Raw genomic sequence first — 24,568 nt, forward strand, 5'->3', positions numbered from 1 at the left:
ATGGCGACTACCAGTTGCCATGCCAACTGCTCCATAAAGCCATTTGGACCATGAGAGTTGTAAAAATATGCACAGTGTATAATCCAACATTTCCTTGTAACTGGTGGCGGTGGAGCAGAGCGCAGTATTAATTAAATAAAACGTCAATGAGTTTAGGGTTAAGTGTGGTCGGGTCATCGATATCACAGCTCCATGTGGCTCCACTCTCGGACTGTACGGTAAAATAAAAGCTTGGTCACAACTAAAAGAGGGAGCACTAGTCGATTGCACACATCCAAGTTGTGCTTTGGAGAGTTTCTCTGCTCAGAGATCGTAAAGTCCCTAAAGGGATACTGTGATACCAGGCTTCTTAAATCAAATTAATTTGACAAGACTTGTGCATCTCAAACAGCTTCTCCCCATACAGTATGTGGCGTGTGTCGTCCTTTCACAAAAGACACAACACAGATGGAATCTGAATCCGCGGCAAGTAGAAAATCTTTCATCACAAAGTGCGGTTGCAGCAGAGTGACAGGCTGGGAGTGCAGGTCAAAAAGATTCAAAGAGATTACAGTTAGATATGTGGACTAAAAGCTGCTCAGTGGTTCGCTGAAGTAAGCCAAGAGTTGCATCTCAGCATTACCCCGCATGTTTCAGAGTCCCAGAGACAGTTAATCGATGCTGACTTATCTTTCCGACAAACTCAAACATCCTGCCCAGACGTTGTTTTGTGAACTCTGGTTGGCTCATCCTTGTGTTATTAGTGCCAACAATGAATTACTGGATTACTGTGTCCCCAAAACTAGTGTGGGAGTGTGCCTCGGTTTCCTAGTCCTCTCCGTGCAAAGCTAACACCCTCAGATTAGCCATTATGCAAGGCCTTGGGCAGACAGTAGCAAAGATAATGCTGTTGTCTTTTACTAGAATGCAACAGAAAACTCAACCCTTCTTGGGTGGACGTCCAGTTGGTGTAGATGGTAATTAAGGTCAGTTGAAGCAATAAATTCCTACCTATCATTCAGTTGGCTGATTCAAACACAGTGTAAAAAGAAAAGGTGCCTAAATGTCACATATGTTGAATAAAGTCGGAAGGGATCCATAAATCAGAGGCCTCTGTCTCTGACGCGAAAAGCTGGATGTTACATAATTTCCCGGTCTTAAATTCCGATAAACCTGAGATGCTGGTCATTGGCCCAGCACAACACAGACATCAGGAAACACTAACTCTGTGTGTGGCTCTGAATCAGAGGTCTGGCTGTGTCAGAACAAAGAGATACATGCAAGACACGACTTTATAAATCACAAAATATAGCTAGCTATTTATATCCACGGCCGATAAAATAGTTTACGGCTTTGTTTTCAGGCAGCGCTTGCAACTAAATACTTAAAATGATCCAGACTGAACAGAGAATATTAACAACAAGAGTGGTTTGAACACACTGCGCTCATTTTACCTTTCCTTCCTTGGTTACTGAGTCTGTGTCTGATTGGACTTTAAAGGGACACGCCACCCCTACGTGAAAATTAGTCACTCACCGTATTCCCCCGAGTTGGATAAGTGAGAAAAAGCGTTTTTACATTGGTCCAGGCAGCGTCCTAGCTGTTAGCTTTAGCTTAGCATAGGCGCTGTAATGCGATGTTGCCAATTAGCCAGCCGTAAGCAAAAGTGATAAACTCAGGAATTTTCCTAATTACTTCTTGTGACCTGTACATTCACGTAGAGTACAAATGTCAATGCAATTAACACGAAGGGATTTGCCTGGGGCAGATATAGATTTGGGCCAAAGCACCACTGCCAGGCACAAAGACGCGTCGCAGCATCTGAAAACCGACAACTTCTGGAAAACGCTTGATTTTATTTAGTACTTTTGCTAATGACTGACTAATTGTCAACACTGCATTACTGCGGCTATGCTAATGCCTAATGCCGGATTAGGACAATGCCTGGGCCGATTTAAAAACGACTTTTCTCACTTATCCAACTCTGGGGAATAGGTTGAGTGACTTAATTTTACATAGGGGTGGTGTGTCCCTTTAAGGTCTTTCTAATGACATGCATATTACAAAATGGGCGTCCCACTTCTTATCCATCTTGTCTTCTCAAACCGTTTAATCCATCCCATGTCTCTGACATGGAGGACAAGGAGGACAACAACTCCAAACTTAACCATCTTTGATCCCCCCCCCCCCCCCTGCAATTGGCAGTCCTGTAACCTCCCTTTGTCTTTGCTGACTGTCAGTGTCTGCTTCCAGATGTTCTGGATCTGGATCTCTTCCTTCCAGCTGATTAATTCTCATTTTCTCTCTTTCTGCTGTGTCTGCACATCACAACCTGAAATCCATAAAATGAGGTGTTCCACACAGCAAATCATTACAAACTCCTTAGGGAGCGTCAGGGGGGGGGGTGACGTGTCTTAGTCAAACATTCAGAGAAAGGTTGCGGGCGCCTATGAATCTGGCAAAGGATTTGTTGTTTGGCTGCAGGAGGAGCAGATACTGTGTTCTCGGTCTGAGAACCTCGTAGCACCTGGAAAGCACGATAGTTTGAAATGTTGTAGGTTCAACTGCGCTCAACTGTGACATTGCATCACATCGAAGAGTTTAGAAAGAGGTCATGAAGTCCTAATAAACCAGCAAATCGAAGCCTCTAAAAGAAAAGATCGGACAAAACAAGCAAAACAAAAACAAGTGGTTGGAGGTTTCAGCAACACAAGCTTCTGAGGTTTAGTCTTTTTATAGAATAATATCTTTTCATATTTTGTTGAATAAAAAAAAGTTAATTTGGTTCTCCTTAATCAGTAGGTACAATTATAAAAATAATAAATATTGTTCAAATATGTTAAAATAATGTCAATATGTTACATTTTTGAGGGAACTACTTACTTTCACTTCTACTTATCTTTGTCTTACGTTTGTGATTTAGGGATACATGAAAGATCATGTGCTTAACTTTACTAGCAATAATTCATGAACCTTTCCAAGTCAGACTAACACTATTGTGCAGATGCATTATTAAGAGCTAATCTCCGGATAAATCGGGTGACCTGCAGACAACATCTGTGGCAGCGACCGTTTGTTTCGGTCAGGCGAAGGCCGAGGACGAACACTCTCTTCCTCTGTAATGGGATTTCACAACGACAACACAACCTCGAAGGGGCTGAATCGGTGTTGGCGTGTCGCTGCAGGGCACGAGTCGGAGATGAAATCTGAATCCATAAATCTAGATCGGAAGGTTCGTGAAATGCCGGGTGCGCGCGGCAGCGGTCGTTTTCACCTCCGCCCGTGCTTTCGGTGCACAATGACGCTGCATTTCTCCACAAAGGCAGTCTGAGTCAGAGCCGCTGTTTATCTGTGCAGCCCTGTGCTTTCCTCCACAAACCTTCGTGAACCCCCACGGTGCCAGTGCAGTAGTCTCATTAAAATGAATGAGGAGACTAGTGTTTTTCACCACAGCGTCACTGCTGGAGTGAAAACAGCCCCGAGGCTGCGGAAACCAGTTACACTTGGACATACCTTTGAGCTCATCCAGGTGTGTTTTGATATTCGGAGAAAACTGGCCTTGTATTATCTCCGTTTGCAGGAAGGCAGTCGAACATCTCACTGGGTTTCCTCATTTAACCGTACTGTAAACCCCAGACTTACCGTAGGACTACTATGATTCAGATAACACTAGAAGACAGCTTGGTCAGTTGGTTCACAGTAATACAAGCATTCGCCCAGTTCAGCCGCTCAGATGAAGCGACAGCTAGCTCTCAGAATAACTGGTGTCAGTTATGGGCACATTTTTGATTTTCCACACATTATGGAGGGCTGATGCACTGAAATCAAAGGAGCCCGGGAGTACAAAGAGCCATTTTTAGACCCTCCCTAACTCCTCACACCTTCTGCGAAGCTGAAGTGGCAGCTCCAGCCTGTTTCAGGGTGCTGGACATAATAGGTATGTGCTAAGTGGATGGCTGGCTGCTTACAGTCGGCTAACAAGAGCAGCTGCTGCCTCGGGCTGTCCCACCGGCTAAGACCTTCTGACTGTAGCTTCGGGGGGAAATTTATTTCACCTTTTTTTTTTTTTTTCCCCCAGGAAAATGATAACCATCTAATTGGAAACACTTTTTTCTCTTAGTGGCATAAACATTTAATGTGGATGTGCTGCTTTATTTAAGTGGTGCACCTTTGACTGAGGCCTGAGCTCTCACGGTTTCCTGTCAGAGATATTCTCAGTTACAGTACCGCCATGTCTGTTTTTGTATTTTGTTTTTAAATCCCTCACAGCAACAGTGAGAGAACAATGCGTGCAGCTTTAAGAGCGTCAGGTGACTTCACTCTGCTTGACAGTACATATCTATACTAGTGTTACATGTGCATTGTACACAGAACATTTAAAAACCCTTCTGACCTGTTGATTTAAATCAGTATTTACGTGGTTTGAATTCAGATGCGTGTGCCTTCTCATTTTTTTGCAGCCAGTGTTTTTGGTGATTTACGTGTCCCGACAGTCCTGATACATGATAGAGGTAGCTTATTTTACCTAATATATCATTTGTCATATTGTTGAAATTTCAACAGCCTAAGGTATGTTTCTCCCATGGTTTGCTTTGATTGGCACAAATGAGAGGAAATGTAGACAATACAGGGGCAAGTACAGGCATATGGACTAAATCAGACATGTTCATATATTAAGTCAGGAGAACGGCCATTCACATTCAGTCCTGTTTCCACGCAAAGTGGATCAGTAACTTAAATATGAGAGGTTGTAAGTCAAATTTATTTGCAGATAGTCGTCTTACACCAGAGTGTATTTTAACAAACATACCTTTTAGTCCTCTGTACGGTTTTAGCGAAGTGACCAAAATGGAAGAGGAAGACGGGATTTTATGTTCCATTTTTTAAAAATAGCACACCTTATTACGACTTTGCCGACATATTACGATGAGGTTAAATATGTGGCAACTCCTACTTGAGCTTTAATTAAAGTTACTGCTAAGTCGACCAGAGTGCGTGTTGAGACAGAGAAGATAAAGTCAACGTGGCCTGAAGGCAACTATGACTCACGGGATGTTATTTTGGCTCCGGTATTGGGAATTTTTTTTTTTTTTTTTTTTTCTAAAGGGGGCTTGAGTCTCCTCCTGTTTCACAACCTTTCAGGCGAGCCATGGTGAGTGAGGTGTTACCACAAAGAGCAGGCAGTAAAACTTTGACAGCCGCCGTCATCATTCCACTGTTGAACAAACACCTGACCAAACAGCAGATGCCATCTCCTCCCCATCGAACGACTCAGGACTAGCAGAGGACACTCGCTGGAGCGCCGCCCCCATTAAACCTACTGTTAATTAACCTTACTGCACACCCAGCACAATCCTCAGGCTAAGGCATTAGAAATCAAACTTTTATAGCTTGTTCAGCACCACTGTTCTTCTTTTTTTATTTCCCTTTTAGGGTCTGATCCAATTAACCTGCTTCAATTGGAACGGCCGAGACAAAGAAATTACAGTATCCTTTTACATATACTGTACATACACAATCAATAGAAGCATCATTTCGCCCAGGGGCAAGGTCCACAGCCTCAGAGGGCTGATACTTATCTCCAAGTCTTTTTCCTGTAATTAGACTTCTGCAGGCTCTTCAATTAATCTGAACCCAAAGCGCTGACATTTCCACATCTCATTAATGAACCAAAGCGCACTTTACAAAGATGGAGCGGTCAAGGCCGCACGGGGGAATTGAACTTGGATGACACGCTTTGCCACAGCAGCGTTGTCCTCACCGACAATACAAGAAGCATCCCCGTACGTTTCACGGCATCCGCCGAGGAACGAGTCCTCTTTTCGTGCTCCTGACGAGATCGCACACATCCGTCCTTTCAGGAACCACAGTTTCAAGGAGACCATAAATATTTCAGCATGGAAACCATCTTCTTCTCCGCCTAGTTGCAAGTCCCTCCGCCAGTTCAGGATAAAACGACACTCTTCGATGGTCGCTCGATAAAATTTTAGGATTGCCCGAGACGTGATGACGGCTTTAAATCTTAGAAGGGGAGTGCCAGTTTATACCGAAAATAAAAAGTCACTTCGCAGATATTGGCCGCGGTGGCTCCGAAAAATTAAATAACGGTCGTATTTGCTTTAAATGATGAATAGGGAAGTGGATTATTAAAATGTGAAATGGAGCAGGTTGTGGGATTTTTAGGGGCAGACTTTAAAGTCACTGTGTGTGGTCAGAGTAATAAAGAGGCAGAGCTAAAAAGCAGCTGGGGCTAAAGGTGATCCGTGAAAAACCTGAGAGCCAACTGTGCCGCTTGTAAATGCCGAAGATTTACAGGCTAAACATTAATTTTAGCATCTTACTGGAGATTCTGTACGATAAAAATGAAGGTGTTTGCTCGTGAGGGGCAACAAAAAGAAAGTCACGAGTTATAATTAAACCTTTTTCCCCGTGCAGTTTAAAGACCCACCGGGGTCCGGAGTGCGAAGGCTGCAAAGCAATTCTACGCTGCCAATAATGTGCTTGCACCTGCACCAGCTTTTCGCTACATCTATTGTGAAAAGATGGAACCAAAACAAGGGCAGTACGAAGCCCCTGCAGCTGTGCATACATAGCAACACTGCAGGACGCTAGCAAAGTTCAGCAACCGAGTAGACGATGCCAAAGCGTAAAAGAGCGGTGAAGAATTCAGGCTGGCTGCTTATTTTCCAGCTCCGAATCCAGACAGTGTTAGCAGCACTCGTGCACTCCCATTTTAGGTCAGCGTGCAGGACTAACAATGTGGAGCAGTTTGTTGTGATAAAGTCTGCTCCCTCTTTCTCTCTCTGTGCTCGTATTTCTGTCAGCGTTATCATCACTTTGCATTTACACAGGTCAAGGATGGATAACCTGGAAGGAAAATATTGCTTCTGACAGGAAGCTATTCAAAGACAATGAATTGTCTTGTGTTGTGTCTCTGCGGCACGGAGATACAAGACGTCAGCTATAAGCACATAAACTGAGCGCTAACTCAGCGCCCTGGCAGCGGAGAATATAATAAATGTCCGAATGCAGAAGTGCTATTTTATTGTTCGTCTGGTTAATTAACGTAATAGATGCAATTTTGTCATTTTAATCCTAGTTTAATCCTAGTTTACATTTTTTTGCGCCAATTGTCTGCGGAAAATGCAATACAAAAGCACAATAATTGTGTTAATGACCGACAAATAAAGGCATGATGCCAGTGTTTTCATTATTTCCACAGTATGGACTTAAACCATATCTAATTTTATATTCATAAAATGACTATATCGATAGTCCTCCACTTTTTTTGTGCACAATATCAGAAGCAGGAAATTAAAAAAAGCCAGCTGCTTTATTGAGATAAGCCTCGGTGTTCGTGCATACATTTATGGCATCTCGCATGCAAATGGAGTCACGGCTGCTCAACCAGCATGTTTTTCTTTTCTTTTTCTTTCTTTTCTTTTTTTCTTTACCAAAACCCTGGCAGGTGCCGCATTTTGTAACAATCGTCCATCGTCTAAAACACTTACTCCTCGAAATCTGGCTTGATGTAATGCGTCCATCATTGACGTCGGTTCTGTTTAGCAGCAGAGCTAATTAGTGGTCGAGCAGTCTGTACACACTCTGTCTAGTTCGGTCCACGTCTGGAATTAAACAGTGTGAATAATTCTTGCTGGACTGCAGTTTGGCTTTAGAAAAGAGGGGCAGGGTGGGAGGGTGGGGGTGGGCGCTCACATTCTTTGCTCAAAAGGAGAAAGGAGATTCTGTAATGAGGGTTTACACATTCAAGTCCCTTCCTCCTGTGAGCATGAACAGGCCAATTTGCAAGCATCCTGCCTTCATATTGTTACACACCGTGGCAGTATTTCTGCGCACTATCCGAGCCCCGCACATCACCCCTTAATAGAAATTTTCGAATTCATGCTCACACCTTATTACCAAAGACACCCCCTCTTTTTAAACGCCAATCATGAACGTAGATCTTGCTCCGTTTGTACTTTCGCTGACTACTAAAGCGACTGCATTCTAATTTAACAGCCTTTCAAAGAAAAGAAGCCTTTTGTAACAGCACAAGTGCAATTTTAACACTATAAGCTGCTCTTATAAGTCTTATTTGATGCAGGAAGGTGGTCTACAAGATGTGTTTGAAAACACATGTGTGATTCTCATAGAAATGGATATTACTTCTCACTGAATACAATAAAGGTGCATATAGGAACAGATAGAATATTAGATACAGACGTGATCAATTACATTTCATATCAACAAGGCAGAGACAGACCCTAAGTCACATCTTAAACCACTATGTAACGTAATGAGGAATCAAGGAAGACTTAAAGAGAGGAAACGTGATAAATACCTTCATAAAGTGGTGTTCACATCTTGTATGTTGCAGTCCTGAAACAAGCGATGGCGTCCTGTGTGTGAGAGAGAGACAGATAATAGAGAGGATAAATAACTGACTTGATTAATTGCCTTAGACAAAATAGCACCAAACATCCTTCCCTATGTCCCTGAAGACCACCGTTTACCTTAAATAACCTGAAATAGTAAACGAACAAAGCAACAAACGCTGCCAGTTGTCGACGTTGATGAAGTAAGAATTTCTTCCAATGAGACAAAGCCTCAAAGCCGCAAAAGAATTTTTAGCTCAGGAAGATATAAAAAGACCTAGCTTGCTAACCACTTGCAAATGTTTAGTTGTCTTAGTAAATTTGCACAGTTGTTGGCTTCAAATTGAATTTGTAAGCCTCTGGTTATGACATAGGAAAGGGAGTATGAAAAAAGGCTTGGCATTTAAATGGTAAGATCAGTTGTAATTTGTGATGACACCACTGCTGTGGGGAAATGTTGGTGTCTTGTACCCATCAACGGTTTAGCATCTAACAACTGCATTATTTCGTCCTAAAATTACAATAACCAATTGTTCACTGATTTATCTTCCACATCTACCAATTTTGGAAAGATCAAACAAACTCGCTGAGACTGGTGAACTCTGATCTTAGTGTAAATTTCCACTCATGGAGTCATGAATACAACAGTTCATTTCACTTGGACTTTCCACGTGAGCATGGTAAACACAACCCTTTCTGAAGGCAGCATTAGTGTAATGCAGCGCTGTCACCAGCAGTGACAGAGCACCAAGCTACAGCTCCATTTTAACACTTGTCACTACATGACAATGTGACCTGCTACAAATCAAAGTTGAGCTGTCTCCAACTCATCTTCATATACTTTGTTTGACACATGCTGCCTTCAAGAGTTGTGTTTACCGTGTGAACCATACCAACGGTCATGGCTAGTTGGAAACTTTTGCCGAGTTCATACATTTCAACATGTTTTTGTGGTGTTTTCTGAAATTACATGAGTAGAAGTTAAATATTTGTAGAGGTTTCTTTGCAGTTTCATGAGTAAAATGCTGATATGTAGCCTAATTTTTCTGTTCTATATTTACATTTACTACATTAACCTATCTGGCCGTTAGCTTGCTAAATTAGCCTCTCTGACTTCTAGATGGTAACAGCTGCCTAGCAGCATTTTTCTCATAACGTATGATTGATTTTCACCACTTGAATGAAGTTTTGTTCTCACGTTCTAAGTCCAAGAGCTCGCTCGCTAGCTAGCTAATTAGCCGACCACAAACTCCACCTGTGCTCATAAAAGTTGCGAGCTAGCCAAAACGATGCAGAGTGAACACAAAGAATTTGTTTTACGTGTCAATGTAACTTTTCAAACTTATAGTTTGTTCAGTGCCAGCAAAATTCTGTCTAGGAGCTATCAATGTGTTCCTTGGCTCGAGAGGAGCCCGAAGCTAATCATTATCATTTACCATGACATACTGTGGAATCAAACGGTAACACTCAGATTCAGAAGAACTGAATTCGTTCCCAGGGGAGAAATTAAAGGCAGAGCAGGCAACAACGCCATAAGACTGAGTGGAAAAGCTCAGCTAAAATAAGCAACGTAGAATAAACCAATTGGATTAAAGATCTATATACATAAGATAAATGAAAAACACATGGAGCCCAGCAGCTATCCCGCTATTAGCTTAAGTTCTACAATCTCCCCAGTGTCACCCTCGTCTCTCTTCCCCCCACTTCCTCCACGGCCATCATTGGTCACGGGGGCTAAAGAACTTCCAGCAGCAAATATGTCAGTTATGTCTCATCTGGTAGCATCTGTCTGAAGGGCCTGTCTCTTTTGGCTCGCAATGCATCTCCCTTGTTTGTCGTACCCATTTTGGCACAATGCCACTTTATTTGTTTGCATTTATTACAGGTGCAATGTTTAACAATCCCAAGTGGGGCGGAAATTAAAGTTGTGAATGCCGCAGTACCATCTAAATTAATGAATTAAATAAAAATTAAAAAATACTTTACCAGATTTTGAAAGAAAACTAGTTAAGAACCTTTCAAATGTAGCATCCCGCTGTTACAGCAGACTAATTATTTTTCTTCATTAAAAATTAAAAAAAAAAAAAAAAAGAAAATGGATGGCATGACTCAACTTCTCAAAATTAAATGTGAACCTAAAGATATTATCTTATTTTTTATGCAACACCCGAGGATATGTTGAGAAATTGTTCCGCGAAACAGCAATGACTTAATTGATTAACTCATTCTGATGAAGAGGCTATGGTTATGAGTTATAAATCAAGTCCATATAGGAAAGGATGATATTTTGTACGGAGAGTAATTAGGGAGGAGATGAGCGTTTGACACAGTTATCAAAGGAGGAGGTGTGGATGTCTTCAGTGGCCTTTCAGAGCTTCCTGAACACAATGCCGTGTGTGACACCTCTGAAGAGAAAAGGCACAAACAGGGTGTGATGGGCTAATTGTTATGCTGCAGGAGTTCAACCCATAACTGGGAGGTCAGTAAGAGCATATGATGATTGCTAATCCATGTGTGACTCAGACATTCTCGTGACAGGTTCCCCATGTATTTCATCCACACCCAACATGTGGTAATTTGCGCAGAGCCACGTCTTGTTAATATACTGCCATGGGGAAAAGAAACTATTTGAGGAAGTACAACAAAATATTTGAAAAAACAAAAAAAACAAATCACCAGATAGTGCTGCAAGATTTGAATGACTCCTCTGTATTTTGGGAAATCACACTTAGTCGTTTACAGTACACTGTGAAAAAAATAAAAAAAATATATTGTGAAATTTCTTCCGATTCGGTCTCTCTCTTTGTTGATATCCTTTCTTAAAGCAGCCGTTCTGCAGGCTTAATGTTTCTGCCGGGATCCAGGAGCGTTTTGATTCTGGGTGATCATTTCTGGATTGGATTCACTAGTTTCTTCCGCTCTCTGGGGGATTTCACACTTTCGCAGCGACATAAAGGACTAAATAGATTTTTATAGTGCGTCAAATCACAGGCTACTAAAAGGAAATCACGGAGAGCCCGGAGGGTTCAGGCGTCGCTGAATGCTTATTTTGTGGCTGACTGTCACTGATTGGTTCTGTAAAATGAAACCAAACTCCAACACACACACAACTGAAGCGTTGTATTAATCCAGTGACATGTAAAGCAGGTCCGCTGCGCTAACTCACCATAATACCTCAGCAAGGCAGCGTGTACGCCAGCTGTGTTTGAGATGGGGCCAGCATCCGGCACCTCCAAAGCCATTCTATTCACACTGGGGTGTCACTCTTTTATGTTCTTCTGTTACATCAATGTAAAATATGCTGCCTCTCAGTGGCCATCTGGAGAGGGCAGGCCTGAGCTGTGATAGTAAACGAGTGGATTACAGAGGTCAGGTTCTTGCTGGATGCACAAAGGGATGATGTAATGGTGGCAGAAACTGCTCGGTATCTCCCTGCGTGTAGCGTGTTTTAAGAGAAGGTGAGGCGCGCCGTGCCGCCTCGGCGTTCCTGTTGCACGGTGCAAGTCAGTTGTCAGGTTAGAGGACGGTGTGAATTCTGGTCACCCTGCAGCTTCCGGCAGAGGGAAACTGGAGCAGTAGAGAGCCAGTTGTAAGGAACAGAGGCTTGAAACGCTTTAGACAAAAAAAAAAAAAAAAAAAAGGGGAGGGGGGTTGGTTGTGGTGGTATTTTCCTGCTTGCAGCCTGATCCTAAAACACAGGTGCAGCCTCCTTGCAGCCCTCTCTGCCTTTGAGCACAACCCAACCCCCCTCCTCCCAGCTGCAAAGTGTTTGTCCATCTGATCCTCCATTAAATCCCGATTATTATGGATTTGTCTTTTTCAAACCTGTGATTTGCCAAGACGAGGGACGGGTAAAGGTTATCTGGTGAGGGTGTAGATCTGACAGATGTCACAAATTATAATGAGGCAATTTGTAATGAGGTGCAGAAAATTGGATGCAAAAAAAAAAAAAAATAGATAAAATGCGTTGTGGTAATGTCATAAAGAACGTGCACGTTAAGAAATAAATAAAAAGGGTGACTCAAGCAATATTGGAAATGAAATGGTTTAGTTTCACTTGGTATCACAGAAAAAAAACAACAACAACAACAACTGTGAATTATTTCTGGCTTGTTTTTCGGTGCAGCTGCGACCTAATCTGTAAAACCCCCTTCTCTGCAAAGAGAGAAAAACTAGTTGGGCAGGGGGGGCTTGGAAGATTTGGGGCTCCCATGCGGCGTCATGCAGAGCCGATCATTGTCTCTCTCACACTTTCTAACTAGCCATTTCACAACATCCACACAGCGGATCGGGCCGTCCTCAGCAGCAGCAGCAGCAGCTTTGCCCTCAGGGCTTTTTTTCCTCCTTCCTCACCGACGTCGACCATAACTAACAATTTGGATTCGGCACGCGGATGAGGCCAATTACTGGACTTAATCTATCATAATGTCTCCTTTCCGATCGACTGATAGCCAAATGAGTTAGGCAATGGCTGAAGAGATCCGAGTCCACCGGCGGCTGCGAGCTTTGTAAATGAATGCCATGAACTAAAAAAAGAGAGAAAACAGGCGCACTTTGGTTTGATCTGAAGACTTCTGATCGGTGGACACCATGTTCAAATTGGCGGATTTTACACCCGGAGAGCCGCTGAGTGCGTTTGATTCGGGATTACTGTGACACGCTGTTTTCCAAGGGGGAGATTTTCTTTTTTTTAGGAGTCTGCTTCCTCTCTCGCTCCTGTTCGCTGTCCTCCGGGTTCCTGCAGGACTCCAGAGTCGCGGAGAGCCCATGCAGTCGCCAAGGTCGGTTCTTCCTCATTTGATCGCGACTTGTTTTTAATTTTAAACCACTGTAATCTAAATTCAATCCTCACAAGAGTCTTGCGAGCCTTCGTACTTTGTGAACTATACTTCTGAGTCTTAAATTGTGTCTGTTTTTTTTGCAACTATCTGTCCGGAGAGAGCTGCACGGATTTCTGCAACATTCACAACAGAAACTGGTAGAAAACTGAATTCATAAATCATAAATATTAAAAAAATAAATAAATAAATAAAAAAAATGCGCACACACAAAGCAAAAGCCCTGCACCGCCTACTGCATAATGACCAATTTATTAGAAGTGCAGTTCAAACTGACATGCAATAATAATAAAAAAGAAAGATCATCTTCTTCAAAGCAGCGCAACAGCAAAGAAATGCGCCCGCTGGATGCTGGTTTTCACCTTTTAAATCCTAACTGCGTGACAGCCGTAATTAGACCAATAACTGAGCTGTCCATAAAGCTCATATTTAATGACAGGTTTGCTTGTCCTCATAATGCCATGTGCGTTTGTGTCATGATTTGAGGTTTCATGTCAGGGCTCACAACAAGCGCCATCTGTTGGAAAAGAGGATCAGTCCCTGCACAGAAAAAAAAAAAGAAATGGAGCTATAGTGCGCACAGTTCATCTGGTATGTTATTTACATTTGAACACAGGTGTCAGGACTAATGTAAAGGTCACGGTTTGACAGGAGATCAGAAATTCAAGGCGGCATTTGTTTTAAAACAAATGGCGCTGTGTGTGTTGGAATTACGGAGGCATGTTATACTGTTGTCGTGCACGACCTGCCAGATGTGTCTGCGTGATGTTGAATATGCCTTTTATTGATGTCAGAACACATTCTGCGTGGATAATCAGCTGACATTAATCAAACCATGTGTCCATCGGTGCCTGAATCCCAATATTACCATCCGTAAGTGACATATGATTGAACGATTACCAAAGACAGCTGGTGAGAAGAGGTCCTAACCTAATTATGATTGGTGATGTGGCCTACGTGACTAGAATAAGGGCCGAAGCTAATGATTTTTTTAAGCAATGACTCATCCGTAAAATATCAGAGCATTATTTAACAGTGGCTTCAGCAAAGAGTCGTTTCATCCGGCAAAGATGGGGATGTAAAACTGAGCTGGTACCAATCAATGTGTGGCATTTTCTGTCGCTCACAGCGGCACGATTCAACCACTTCAACTGATTGTCAGGGAAGCTTATGGTACGATTTTCTGAATCAGAATATGGAAGAAAACGGGGTCGTCCTTAACAAAGAACTGGACCTTTGCCGTCTAATAAGTCATTTCACTGATGTTTAGGAAAAATCTTTAAATATTTTAATTATGCAGCGTGATTGTCACTTTCCAGGAGAGTGCCTTCTGCTAAAAGCCCTAAATATTTAGTTCTTATGGAATATATAAACACAATACAACCGTTAATCTACAGATATAACTGTGATTTAATGACTTTATTAGCTTGTTCCCCAGAAGCAGACCATAAAAATGACTGATTGACTTAAACATCTGGTCCACCAAATCATCAACAACAATCATTAGTCAACTAGCTATTTGAGTAAAGGGTAAACTGTGCAAAAAATGTTGACGTTAATATGTAAATTACGAACAAATACGCTGTATTTTGTCACAGCAACAGGTGAATGTGATCCATTTTTCCAGATCTGATGTGCAGCTGCATTGATCCTGCAGGTTTCTTTGCACATTGATTAGGTTATCTACATCAAAGCCTTCAGGGTATTACAGTTCCATTGGCTTCATTTGCTGCAGCCACAGTACGTCTAACGGCATCGCGCAAAAAAAAAAAAAAAGATTCCACAATTCATCAAAACATTTCACCGAGCAGCTTATACCTTTCAGCTGCACTCATTCAATTCAGATGTGAATGCGCGGCATATTAAGAGTTGGAAGTAAGTCCACACACTGGGCCACCCTTGTTGAAAACATGTGTAGGCTCAGACCTCATTGTGCACGAACATATCCATCACCCATAAGAGGGACAGCAGCCACAAAGACTTTCACCACACTGTGGAAAAATACTGTACAGCCAGCCACAACCTGAACACGCAGCCATCTGTGTGGTAGCGTTTCTAGTTTAGTGAAAGACACCATTAATGTGCGATTTGTGTTAGTCAGGAGTAATCAGAAAGAAAGGGTATTATGCTTTTTTTTTTTTAAGAGGAGAGGAGTGACGCCTGCTCCTCTTATGGAAATGTTTTAAATGAATCACACTAACATACAAATAAAAACCTCATAGTGCTAGTGAAAGCCCTGAAGTCTTAATTTACTAAAGGTGTACAAGTAGCAGGAAAATATGCTGCGGATTTTAACTTAAAGTCACTGACGTGTAAACCTCCAAGTATATTCATTGCTGTCTGTTCCTTTAAACTACAGCAGGGAGCCCAGTTTAATTGTTTTCCAATTTAACTCTTTATATCCTAATGCCTTCATTGAATTACAAAATATTTCTGCACGGGGCTGCAGGTGTAATTAAAAACACGTGGCTCACACTCCCAGTGTTTTTCTTCTGGGAGCTTAAGTCACCTGACAACTATAGGATGAACACATAATTGCATGTGCTAATTTTGATACTGATGTGGAACCAGATATCTTTGGGACCTGATTTAAGGCCGATGACAACTTAGATGTTGTTCAATGAACTGAAATGTCTTTAAAAAACGCTGGTAGTGTCTCCAAAACATAAAAATTGGAACATCACTCCTGTTAAAATGGATGCCTGCAGGAGTATTTGGACTTACGCTAACATTGATGTTGAGTTTGATTTGATCGGTTATGATCTGGACGTTCCACACACACACACACACCACTAAAACGATCAGTCGATCGAACCGCTTCTCTGCAAACGTGATCCACTCTCAGGAAAATAATGCCAACTATTTGCTCGTTCCACCTCATTACACCAGAAGCAGTAGATGCTTTTCTTTGTTATGTCTGACAGCAAAACCAACTATCTGGGGGTCAACGTAGGCTCTGGGAAACTGTCAAGTGGATGTTTCACTGCTCTTATTATACTGTAGACAGAATGATTGATGACGAAAACATTACCACCATTATTTGTTGCTCATTATTTGTTGCTAATTTTAAAAATGAGCTTGGTGGCATCTTGTTTCCGACACTTTGTTGGGAGTTATTCACAGTGAGGAACATCTAGTAAACACGTGGTGGACAGCAGTGGCCTACAAGTGGATCTGGACTTGGCCTGTAGCCATCATTTTAGGTTGAAAAATGTTTTTGGGTTTGCGTGAAGTGACATTTAGACGGGTAAGTGTTGTTTGTTTGTATTGTTGGCGGTTTTCCCCCTCTTACCTCTGTGTTAATGTCCTCTCTGTGGAGACGGGACACTGTTTCCCTTCTGTTTCACGCTGAGGTTACTGCTGTGATGTTAGCCACTAACCAGACTTGTCCTGTCCGCCCTGGCGGTGGACTGAACTTCCACGTTGTGGGTCGCGAAAACTCGGTCGGCCTCGAACAAGTCTGCACATTCAGGTGTAATTTGAGCCTCGGCGAAGGAAGGGAAGAGGGGAAGGTGGGGGTTAAGAGTAAAACAGGCAGCCGTGATTGGTTGACTGCGTCCTCTGGCTGCACCTCATCGACCCTCCCTAGAAGGAAGGCGGCTCTGCTCCGAGCTCCGAGCCGTGTGCCCCGCACTCACTGCCGGCTAGCTAACGCGGCACCAGCCGTGGAAGCTGGAGGAAACAAAACAACTTGTTACCATTCAGCGAAGACAAAAAAACTAAAGCGACTTCAGACCTCTTTCGTGGGAGCTTTTTAGTGCGCTGTCTTGCTAACTTTGCTCCATTGTTATTTTTTTTCCTCTTCTTTTCTTTAATCCGGTTTGACCAGGGAGAGGAGTAAAGTGCGACCCCGAGCTGGATGGATGGTTATGGGGGAAAGAGGGAGACCCTCGGCGCTTGAAGTGTGCAGAGTCCTCGCTGTGTTTTTGTCACTCTTCCCCTGCGGTAAGATCCGACATTTCACTCTTAAATCAGTGCTAAGCCACACTGCAACACGTTTTCACACTGCCGAGATATTAGTACTAGCTTGCAGGTTAACTTTGTAAATCACGACTTTAGCTAACTTAAGAGAAGTTACTACTTTTTGACCTTAGCCAACAGAGTTTGAAAACTATTTAATAGCCGAAATGCTTAGTGATACTATAGCCGAGCTGTAGTAGCTTCCTATTCCTATTAATAACTAAATTATCACCGCAAGTCCTCAAATTTCTTTAAATAGGGCAAAACGTGTATAATTCGCCATAGTAACCGATTGGAATCGTACCAAACTCAATACAAAAATGATTAAAATCTCCGAGAGTATTGAGGTTACTGCGATTTTGGAATTCACTGCTCACTAGTTGACGTTTGCAAAACGTTTAAAATAACAGTGAACGTCTATTATGTGTTATTAAATGTCAAAACAACTTCAGTTTTACTTAATTTGGTAGTCTTTCTTGGTGGTTTTTATTAGACTTTAAAGAGAGGTTCTACAGCTCTCTAACCTTGTTTTGTTTGGGGGATGGGACATGCCTCAGTGTTTCACACTAGCCAGCCTTTAGCTTGGTTTAATGAAGAACTGCATTAGCGCAATGTCATATTTTAAATTGACCTGCTGTATTTATATTTACTCAAAAATGTGCCCCCCCTCCCTCCCTCCCCTCCAGTGTGGACACCTCAGTCGGCTCACTTTTAACATTTGCCAACCCCCTTATCAGTTTCCCTCTTAAATCACTTACCGTCAAACAACAAAGTGATAATGTGCTGATAGCTGAGATCAAGATTAGCAGTTTATTGCCATCTATCAAATGGCTGGTAAGTGGAGAGGAAGTGTGTGTGTGTGTGAGGGGGGGTGGGTTAGAGAGAGCTGCGGTGAGACTTTCAGGAGAAATACTGTTTAAAGTGTGACTTCAAAGTGTTGATATGGTTTATACCCCTCCCGCCCTCCAGACACTTTGTGAAACTTCTCACGAGCCCGCTCAGATAAATGCGTTATTGGTCGAAGGTGACACTAGTCAAACACGGTGTCGCAACGAGGCATCCTGAGAAATGTTTGAACAACATTTGTGTAAAGAGTTAGCCGGACGTGGCGTTAAAGCTCGGAGAAAAGAAGTGTTGATTATCAGTAAAGGTGGAGATAAGGATCCCTAATGGCATTTTTACTTGTGCGTAAAATGGAAGCCACTGGGGTATAAAAGAAAAGTACAGTGAAGCTTCTTTGCCTCCGGGTTGAGCTGAGGAAGGTGCAGACTAGTTCTTTTTATTTTAAAGACTTACTTTAAAGACTTTAAAGGCGTAGATGCAATTTGTTATTATTGTTTTTATCATTTAATGTTGATTATATAATGTACAAAAGGGTATGTGAATACAAGTTACTGTTTTATTACTAGTATTTTTGTAGTTTTTATATATAGTAAAGAAGGGAAGTAAGAATGCATGTAGTTCTCTAGTCTTCAGGAGAAACAGCATTGACTGTGTGTGTGTTACGCATTGGCTCCAGTGTTATCTAAATCAGTGTTTTTTTTTTTTTTTTTCTGTGGATCATGTTTCCAGGTGACATGGTTACCTCTGGTTTGCTTCTTTTGTTCAAACTGTATCTCGTATCCTCCCTCGCAGTGAGTCTGCAGTGCAAGATCCTCAAGTGTAACTCTGAATTTTGGGCCTCCACCTCGAACTCTGGACCGGAGGAGGAGTTTTGCACGGCGCTGCGGGCGTACAACAGCTGCGTGCGCCGGACGGCACGCACCTGCAGGGGTGACCTGACGTACCACTCGGCCCAGCATGGCATCGAGGACCTGATGAGCCAGCACAACTGCTCCAAGGAGGGGCCGACGTCTTCGCCCCGGGCCCGGACCTCGGTCCCTCCCCCGCCCCCGCCGGTCCTGACCGACAGCCAGGAGCGCTCCGACGGACCGGAGGTGTGCCACTATGAGCGGAGTCTTCCGCGCAACACGGCGCCGCCGAACTACACCCACTGTGGCTTCTTCGGAGACCCGCACCTCCGGACCTTTGGTGACGACTTCCAGACGTGCAAGGTGGAAGGGGCCTGGCCGCTCATCCACAACAAATACCTGTCTGTCCAGGTGACCAACACTCCTGTTGTACCAGGATCTCTGGCCACCGCCACGAGCAAGGTGGGAACCTATTCGTTCATCCTGTTTGCGTATTTGTACAGCCTAAGCAGATAATCAATCAGCTGGGGCTTCACCTGAGGATTATATTCATCGTGTGCATTCCTTTACACTATTTTATCTGTTAATGCTAAAAGAAAACTTCACATTGTTTTCTTCAGATGAACAAATTCTCACACTTCAGAGGCTGAATGAATGATTTTAATGATTGGTGCATTGTTGCCAATCAAATTTTCAATTTAACTTTTCACAGCGACAGTTTCTATAATGGATGGATGATATACGAAGCCAAGCACAGCCTTTAGTGTGCAGCTTTTCTGTTAGAAAAATCTATTAAACTGGGAAAGTTGACAGTTCAAAGCATTTTGTGACATTTTGTTATCGTACAAATTCGCTGAAACCTTGCCGCGTTGTGCTGCGTGCTGGTTGTCTGTTGCATCGGAGCCATAACATGTCAGGATACCTCAGAGTGCCGAGGCGTTCCTATTTTCGTACGTGTGAGTCTCGTCTTTCATGTGGTCTGACGGCGAGAGCTGCCGCGCTTCTGCTTTTCCATCAAACTGTGGATTCTGGTTAGTGTTTGGACCGGTTCCATAATAACAAGACGACGGAGCCCAACCCCGGGCAATCGCGAGGATCTCGATAAGCTTTATAAATGATATGTTAGTATTATAACAGCAGCGCTGCCTCAAATGTTAACACGAGGCTCCATTTTCACTTGAGCTGACGTTCGGTCTACTTAGAGTGCAGTTCATTCTGAGAACAGTAGTGTCTCTGCGCAGAACCGTGGGTATTTACTACACATTACGAGATATTTTCTTTTATGGCCTAATCAGTGCGCGTCATTAATGTTGTGGTTTGTCATTGGTTTGTCTGAACTTGAAGTGGCTTCCAGTAGAACTTGTGGAGGTAAGACAGAGTGTGCTCAGATTTGGCACAGTTTCAGCAGCCACGGTTGGGAACTTTAGTATCATAACCCAAGTACTTAAGACTGGAGGTATAAGCGGACTTTGTCCTTAATCACATTTGTAGAAACTATAATTTTCTGTAATCAAGGCTTCTTAATGATACTCTACTTAGCGTTTTTGGGGGGTTTAAGCTTTTAAAGTAATTACATTTTTACATTGCTATTCTTGGAAGCAAATGAGACAGCTTTTTAAGGATCAGGGTTTCTGGACAAAGGGAAAACAAAGCTGCAGCCAATGCCACCTGTGCAAACAGGGCCCTTCTGGTAAAAGATCTGCATTAGCAGAGCTCTGTGTTGGTACATTGCTCTCGCTACAGCAAATAAAACTGTCTGGTTATTTCCGTCTTCATTCTGATGGAGCGATAACAGGCCTTTTCGTTCTGTTTGTTCTCGGCGAACGTTTTAAGAAATGGAAGGGGGGTGGGGGGGAGCAGACGTTAATGTAGGTGGGAAATGTTAGCCGAGCGTAAAGGCTGTCGAGATATAACTGGCGCAATGGATGAACCGTCGAGCTAAAAGTGTATTCCGCAGATGCGCATTGTGTGAAGCAGGCAGATATCGGAGTCCCTAGGCTGTCCTCGTATCACTGCTCTGACAATGGCTCATTGGTGTCCTGATGAAACCAAGCTTACAGAGTCCTGACCAGTCTCACTTAATTAGCTGCAGAGTATATCGCTCTGTCCTGGCCCAGCGCCACTCCCTGGAGCATAGTTCTGGGGGTTCACAGGCAGGTTTTTCAGCGCTATGAATGGATCGTCTTTGTGTCTGCAAACTGAGGCCTGATTTTACATGGCCGGGGCTCGTGTTTTTTGAGGGCGTTTACCTTGGCCTCCCCCCTGTTGAGCCAGCCCTGAAATGCGACACTTAAGTGGGGTAGATGGCACACATCAGCGCACGGTTGTTCTTAATGCGAAAGTATAAGCGCATCTCTTTTTTTAATTTGAACATCTACTACAATTTGCCCTAAAAACAAACTTGTTTTTCCTTTTCCAGCTGACAATCATCTTCAAGAATTTCCAAGAATGCGTGGACCAGAAGATGTACCACGCGGAGACGGACGAGCTGCCGGCCGCGTTTGCCGACGGCTCCAAGAACGGAGGGGACCGTCACGGGGCGAACACCCTGCGCGTGGTGGAGAAGGTTCCCGGGCAGCACGTGGAGATTCAGGCCCGCTACATCGGTACGACGATCGTGGTTCGGCAGGTGGGCCGCTACCTGACCTTCGCCGTGCGCATGCCGGAGGAAGTCGTGAACTCCGTGGAGGAAGGCGACAACCAGGACCTGTACCTGTGTCTCCACGGCTGCCCCGCCAACCAGCGCATCGACTTCAGGAACTTCAGAGCTCGGGCGGCGGAGGCCCAGGCCGCGGGCAGGCCCAGGACCGGCACCGGGGCCTTCACCTACCAGTCCGCGAACGCCAAGTGCAAAGAGCGGCTCCCGGTGGAGGACCTGTACTTTGACTCCTGCGTGTTTGACCTGCTCTCCTCCGGAGACATAAACTTCACCATGGCAGCCTACTACGCCTTCGAGGATGTAAAAATGCTCCACTCAAACAGCGAGAGATACCACATCTTTGATGACAAAGTGACGGGCGGCGCGCCGCGGAGGGAGAGCAAAGATTTACTCGCGGTCCTCCTCCTCAACCTCCTCGCCGTCTTACTGTGGAGCGAATGTTACGCGGTTCATCTATAGCTCCCCGTGGCGTGTCTGTCAGTGAGTGTTTGAGTACCATCGCTGTGTCGCACATCGGCTCCTCTCGTCTGCTCTGGTTCCGCGACTCGACCGGCGGCTTTCCAGTAGGTCACCCCAGCACCTCGGTCCGGTTCCAGCGGTACCTGTCACGCCTCGACATCAGCCTAACGACAAGACGAGATCACCATCCTCCCACCTATCATCACACGCATTTAGCCGGTTCATAGGACCGGTCTTTGAAGAGAGCAGACAGAGAGAGCCCAGCTACCCCCAGAGCTCAGGACATCCCACCTGGGATTAAATCCCACATTCTCATCGGGGCCGCATGCCTATGGGAAGCCGGACAAGATGATCTTTTGCAGAAAGAGGAGTTTGCTGATCCTCCCCTTCCCCTGATCCCCACATTGGTGCCAAGCCAGTGAAGCTCTCCGTGGCTCATGTGGCGAAGCGAGAGGACCTGACAGGGGCTTTTGTTAACCTTAGGCCAGAAGCAGCTCTATGTTTGATTAGTTTCCAGCTTTGGAAAAGCCTGAGCCTTTTTGGAGGAAGCACTCAGCCAAAAGGATGTCAGAGCAGCGTCTCCAGTTGTCTGCTGTGGAGATTAATGGGTCATATTGTTAGGGTGTGTGTGTGTGTGTGTGTGTGTGCGTGCGCATGTGCATTAGTACAATATGTGTGCAGAATTCAGCATCTGTGGTTAATTTTGTGTGTTTGTGGGTGCAAGAGTTTCCAGAAATGAGATAACAAACCTCCAGTGGGAGAAATCCTTCCCTTGTCTTCGTGTTGCACCCAAATTTTCAGAAATAGAAAAAGACAAGGAGCCTCCAGCCTCTTGTCGGCCAAGTTAGGGAGGTGATAAAAATAGTCTGTTTTCATAATTTTCAGTGTCACACAACCTTTCCCTCTGTTGTTTGAGCCGACGAGTAGATCAGACAGTGTTTCGTGTATGTGAATGTAGCTAACGAGAAGGCAAAAAAGGAAAAAAAAAAACAAAAAACAAACACAGTTAAGGGCAGCGTTTACAGAATTAACAGATCAAAGTGTGACTTTTTTTTTTTTTTTTTTTTTTTCCTGAGAACATTTCGTGAATCTGAAATCTCCGTTTCAAGTCTCAGTGGTGTCGGTGCTAGCTGCAACAACGTCACATCTAGTCAGTTTGGCATTTTTATAAACTATCGGTGAAGCTGACCCGGCTGTGGCTCGGCGAGCAAACGATAAGCATATGTCTGTAGACGTGATTTCATGGCTTAAGTCATTGCCAAAGAACAAGCCCTCGTGCCAACGTTGCTGTCATCTTTCCGTCTTAAAACACATTAAGGGGATTGTTAATTGTACAGAGCTTGTGTTTGGATTTCCAACAGTAACAAACACTGTAGGAACATTTGTTTCAGGTTTTTCAGCCTCAATTTGCTTTTTTTCCTCGTTGAACTTTGGCTCTGAGCTATCTGTTAGTGTGTAAGTCGTCCCCGTAGATGCTGTAACTGCTGGGACGCACTTTTCAATGGTCATTTATTCTTTACACTGAAGTATTTGGCAGGCCTTACTACTGCTATTTGGAATATGTACTGGTGCAGTTTGACAAAAACAACAACAACTACAACAAAAAAAAAAGTCCTACAAACAGATGATTGTAACGTTGAATCTTGTGTTAATAGATGTAATTTGTATTGCGTGTTTTACAGTATACGGTTCTACATGTGTAATGTGAGATTGTACATAGGTTTGTGCATTGTTGAGTTTAAAATTTGTATATTACCAGTTGTGTTTTGAATTTATCACTCCTGTTTTTGTACATGTTTTGGTGAATGTGAAACGTTTTTTTTTTTTTTTTTTTTTTGTATTTTTATTATTTTGAAAAGGGATTTATGTTGCAAAAACACGAGCACCGCAGAACTCTACTGACAGTGTACACTTGACGTGGATCAGATCAAAAAAAAAAACGCCTGAACGCAGCACACCTTCCCTGGATAAGAGAATGTAGGAAAAATGTTCTCCGGCGTTCGTGTTTTTGAGTCTTAAGCACTTTATGTTTTCCTCTTTATTTAGCTCTTTTGTTTGTTTGTTTGACTTGTAATGGCTAAAAAGAATTTTAAAAAAAATAGCTGAATGGGAAAATGCCAGAGAGATCAAACTCTGTTGTTATGTAAAGCAAATGTGGTCCCGCACTCCAGCTGTTTATAATGTAAATTATTTATTGAATAAAAGAAAATGTCTTGTTAATGACCTGTCCTCTTGTCTCTTGTGTGTGTGTGTGTGTGTGTGTCTGTGTGTCTGTGGAGGGTGAAACTGTGAAAGCATTTTTTGAAAATCACAATGTGTGTTTTCTCTCGTGTGAATTTGGCAGTGTTTGACTGCCCCCTGCTGCTCGGGTGTTGTGACGACACGAACAGATGGTAAAGGTCCCTCAAGATTGATGTAGGAGTTAAAAATAACCAGTGAAAAGCAGAACAACTTTTAATTGAAGCTGAAAGTAAGTTTCCAGTCACAGTTCATATAAATCTGCATATTCCAGCAGAATTTGGGTTATTTTATATGAACTAATTCAAGCGTTTTTCAAGATGTAATTTTAAAGCCTATCCATTATACAAATTAGTGTACATACAGGAT

The 24,568-nt window shown here is 43.3% G+C and overlaps 1 protein-coding gene and 1 long non-coding RNA gene across 2 annotated transcripts in view; one reads left to right on the forward strand and one right to left on the reverse strand.

The window, feature by feature from the left end:
• LOC125015189 overlaps nt 1-17,053 on the reverse strand; it is a 29,213-nt gene extending 12,160 nt beyond the window's left edge. Inside the window, exons 1-2 of the long non-coding RNA XR_007113563.1 lie at nt 16,485-17,053; nt 8,321-8,378 (exon numbers count right to left, since the gene is read on the reverse strand). This is a non-coding gene — a long non-coding RNA (uncharacterized LOC125015189). The remainder of the gene's footprint in view (nt 1-8,320; nt 8,379-16,484) is intronic.
• Nucleotides 12,418-24,181, forward strand: rgma (repulsive guidance molecule BMP co-receptor a). The gene is made up of 4 exons (XM_047596886.1): nt 12,418-13,135; nt 17,022-17,137; nt 18,788-19,305; nt 21,263-24,181. The coding sequence occupies exons 1-4, from the start codon at nt 13,122-13,124 to the stop codon at nt 21,959-21,961; spliced, it is 1,347 nt and encodes a 448-aa protein (XP_047452842.1). The 5' UTR covers nt 12,418-13,121; the 3' UTR covers nt 21,962-24,181.
• The last annotated feature ends 387 nt before the right edge of the window (nt 24,182-24,568 follow it).

Source organism: Mugil cephalus, chromosome 10, assembly GCF_022458985.1.
Source record: "Mugil cephalus isolate CIBA_MC_2020 chromosome 10, CIBA_Mcephalus_1.1, whole genome shotgun sequence".
NCBI classification, from domain to species: domain Eukaryota; kingdom Metazoa; phylum Chordata; class Actinopteri; order Mugiliformes; family Mugilidae; genus Mugil; species Mugil cephalus.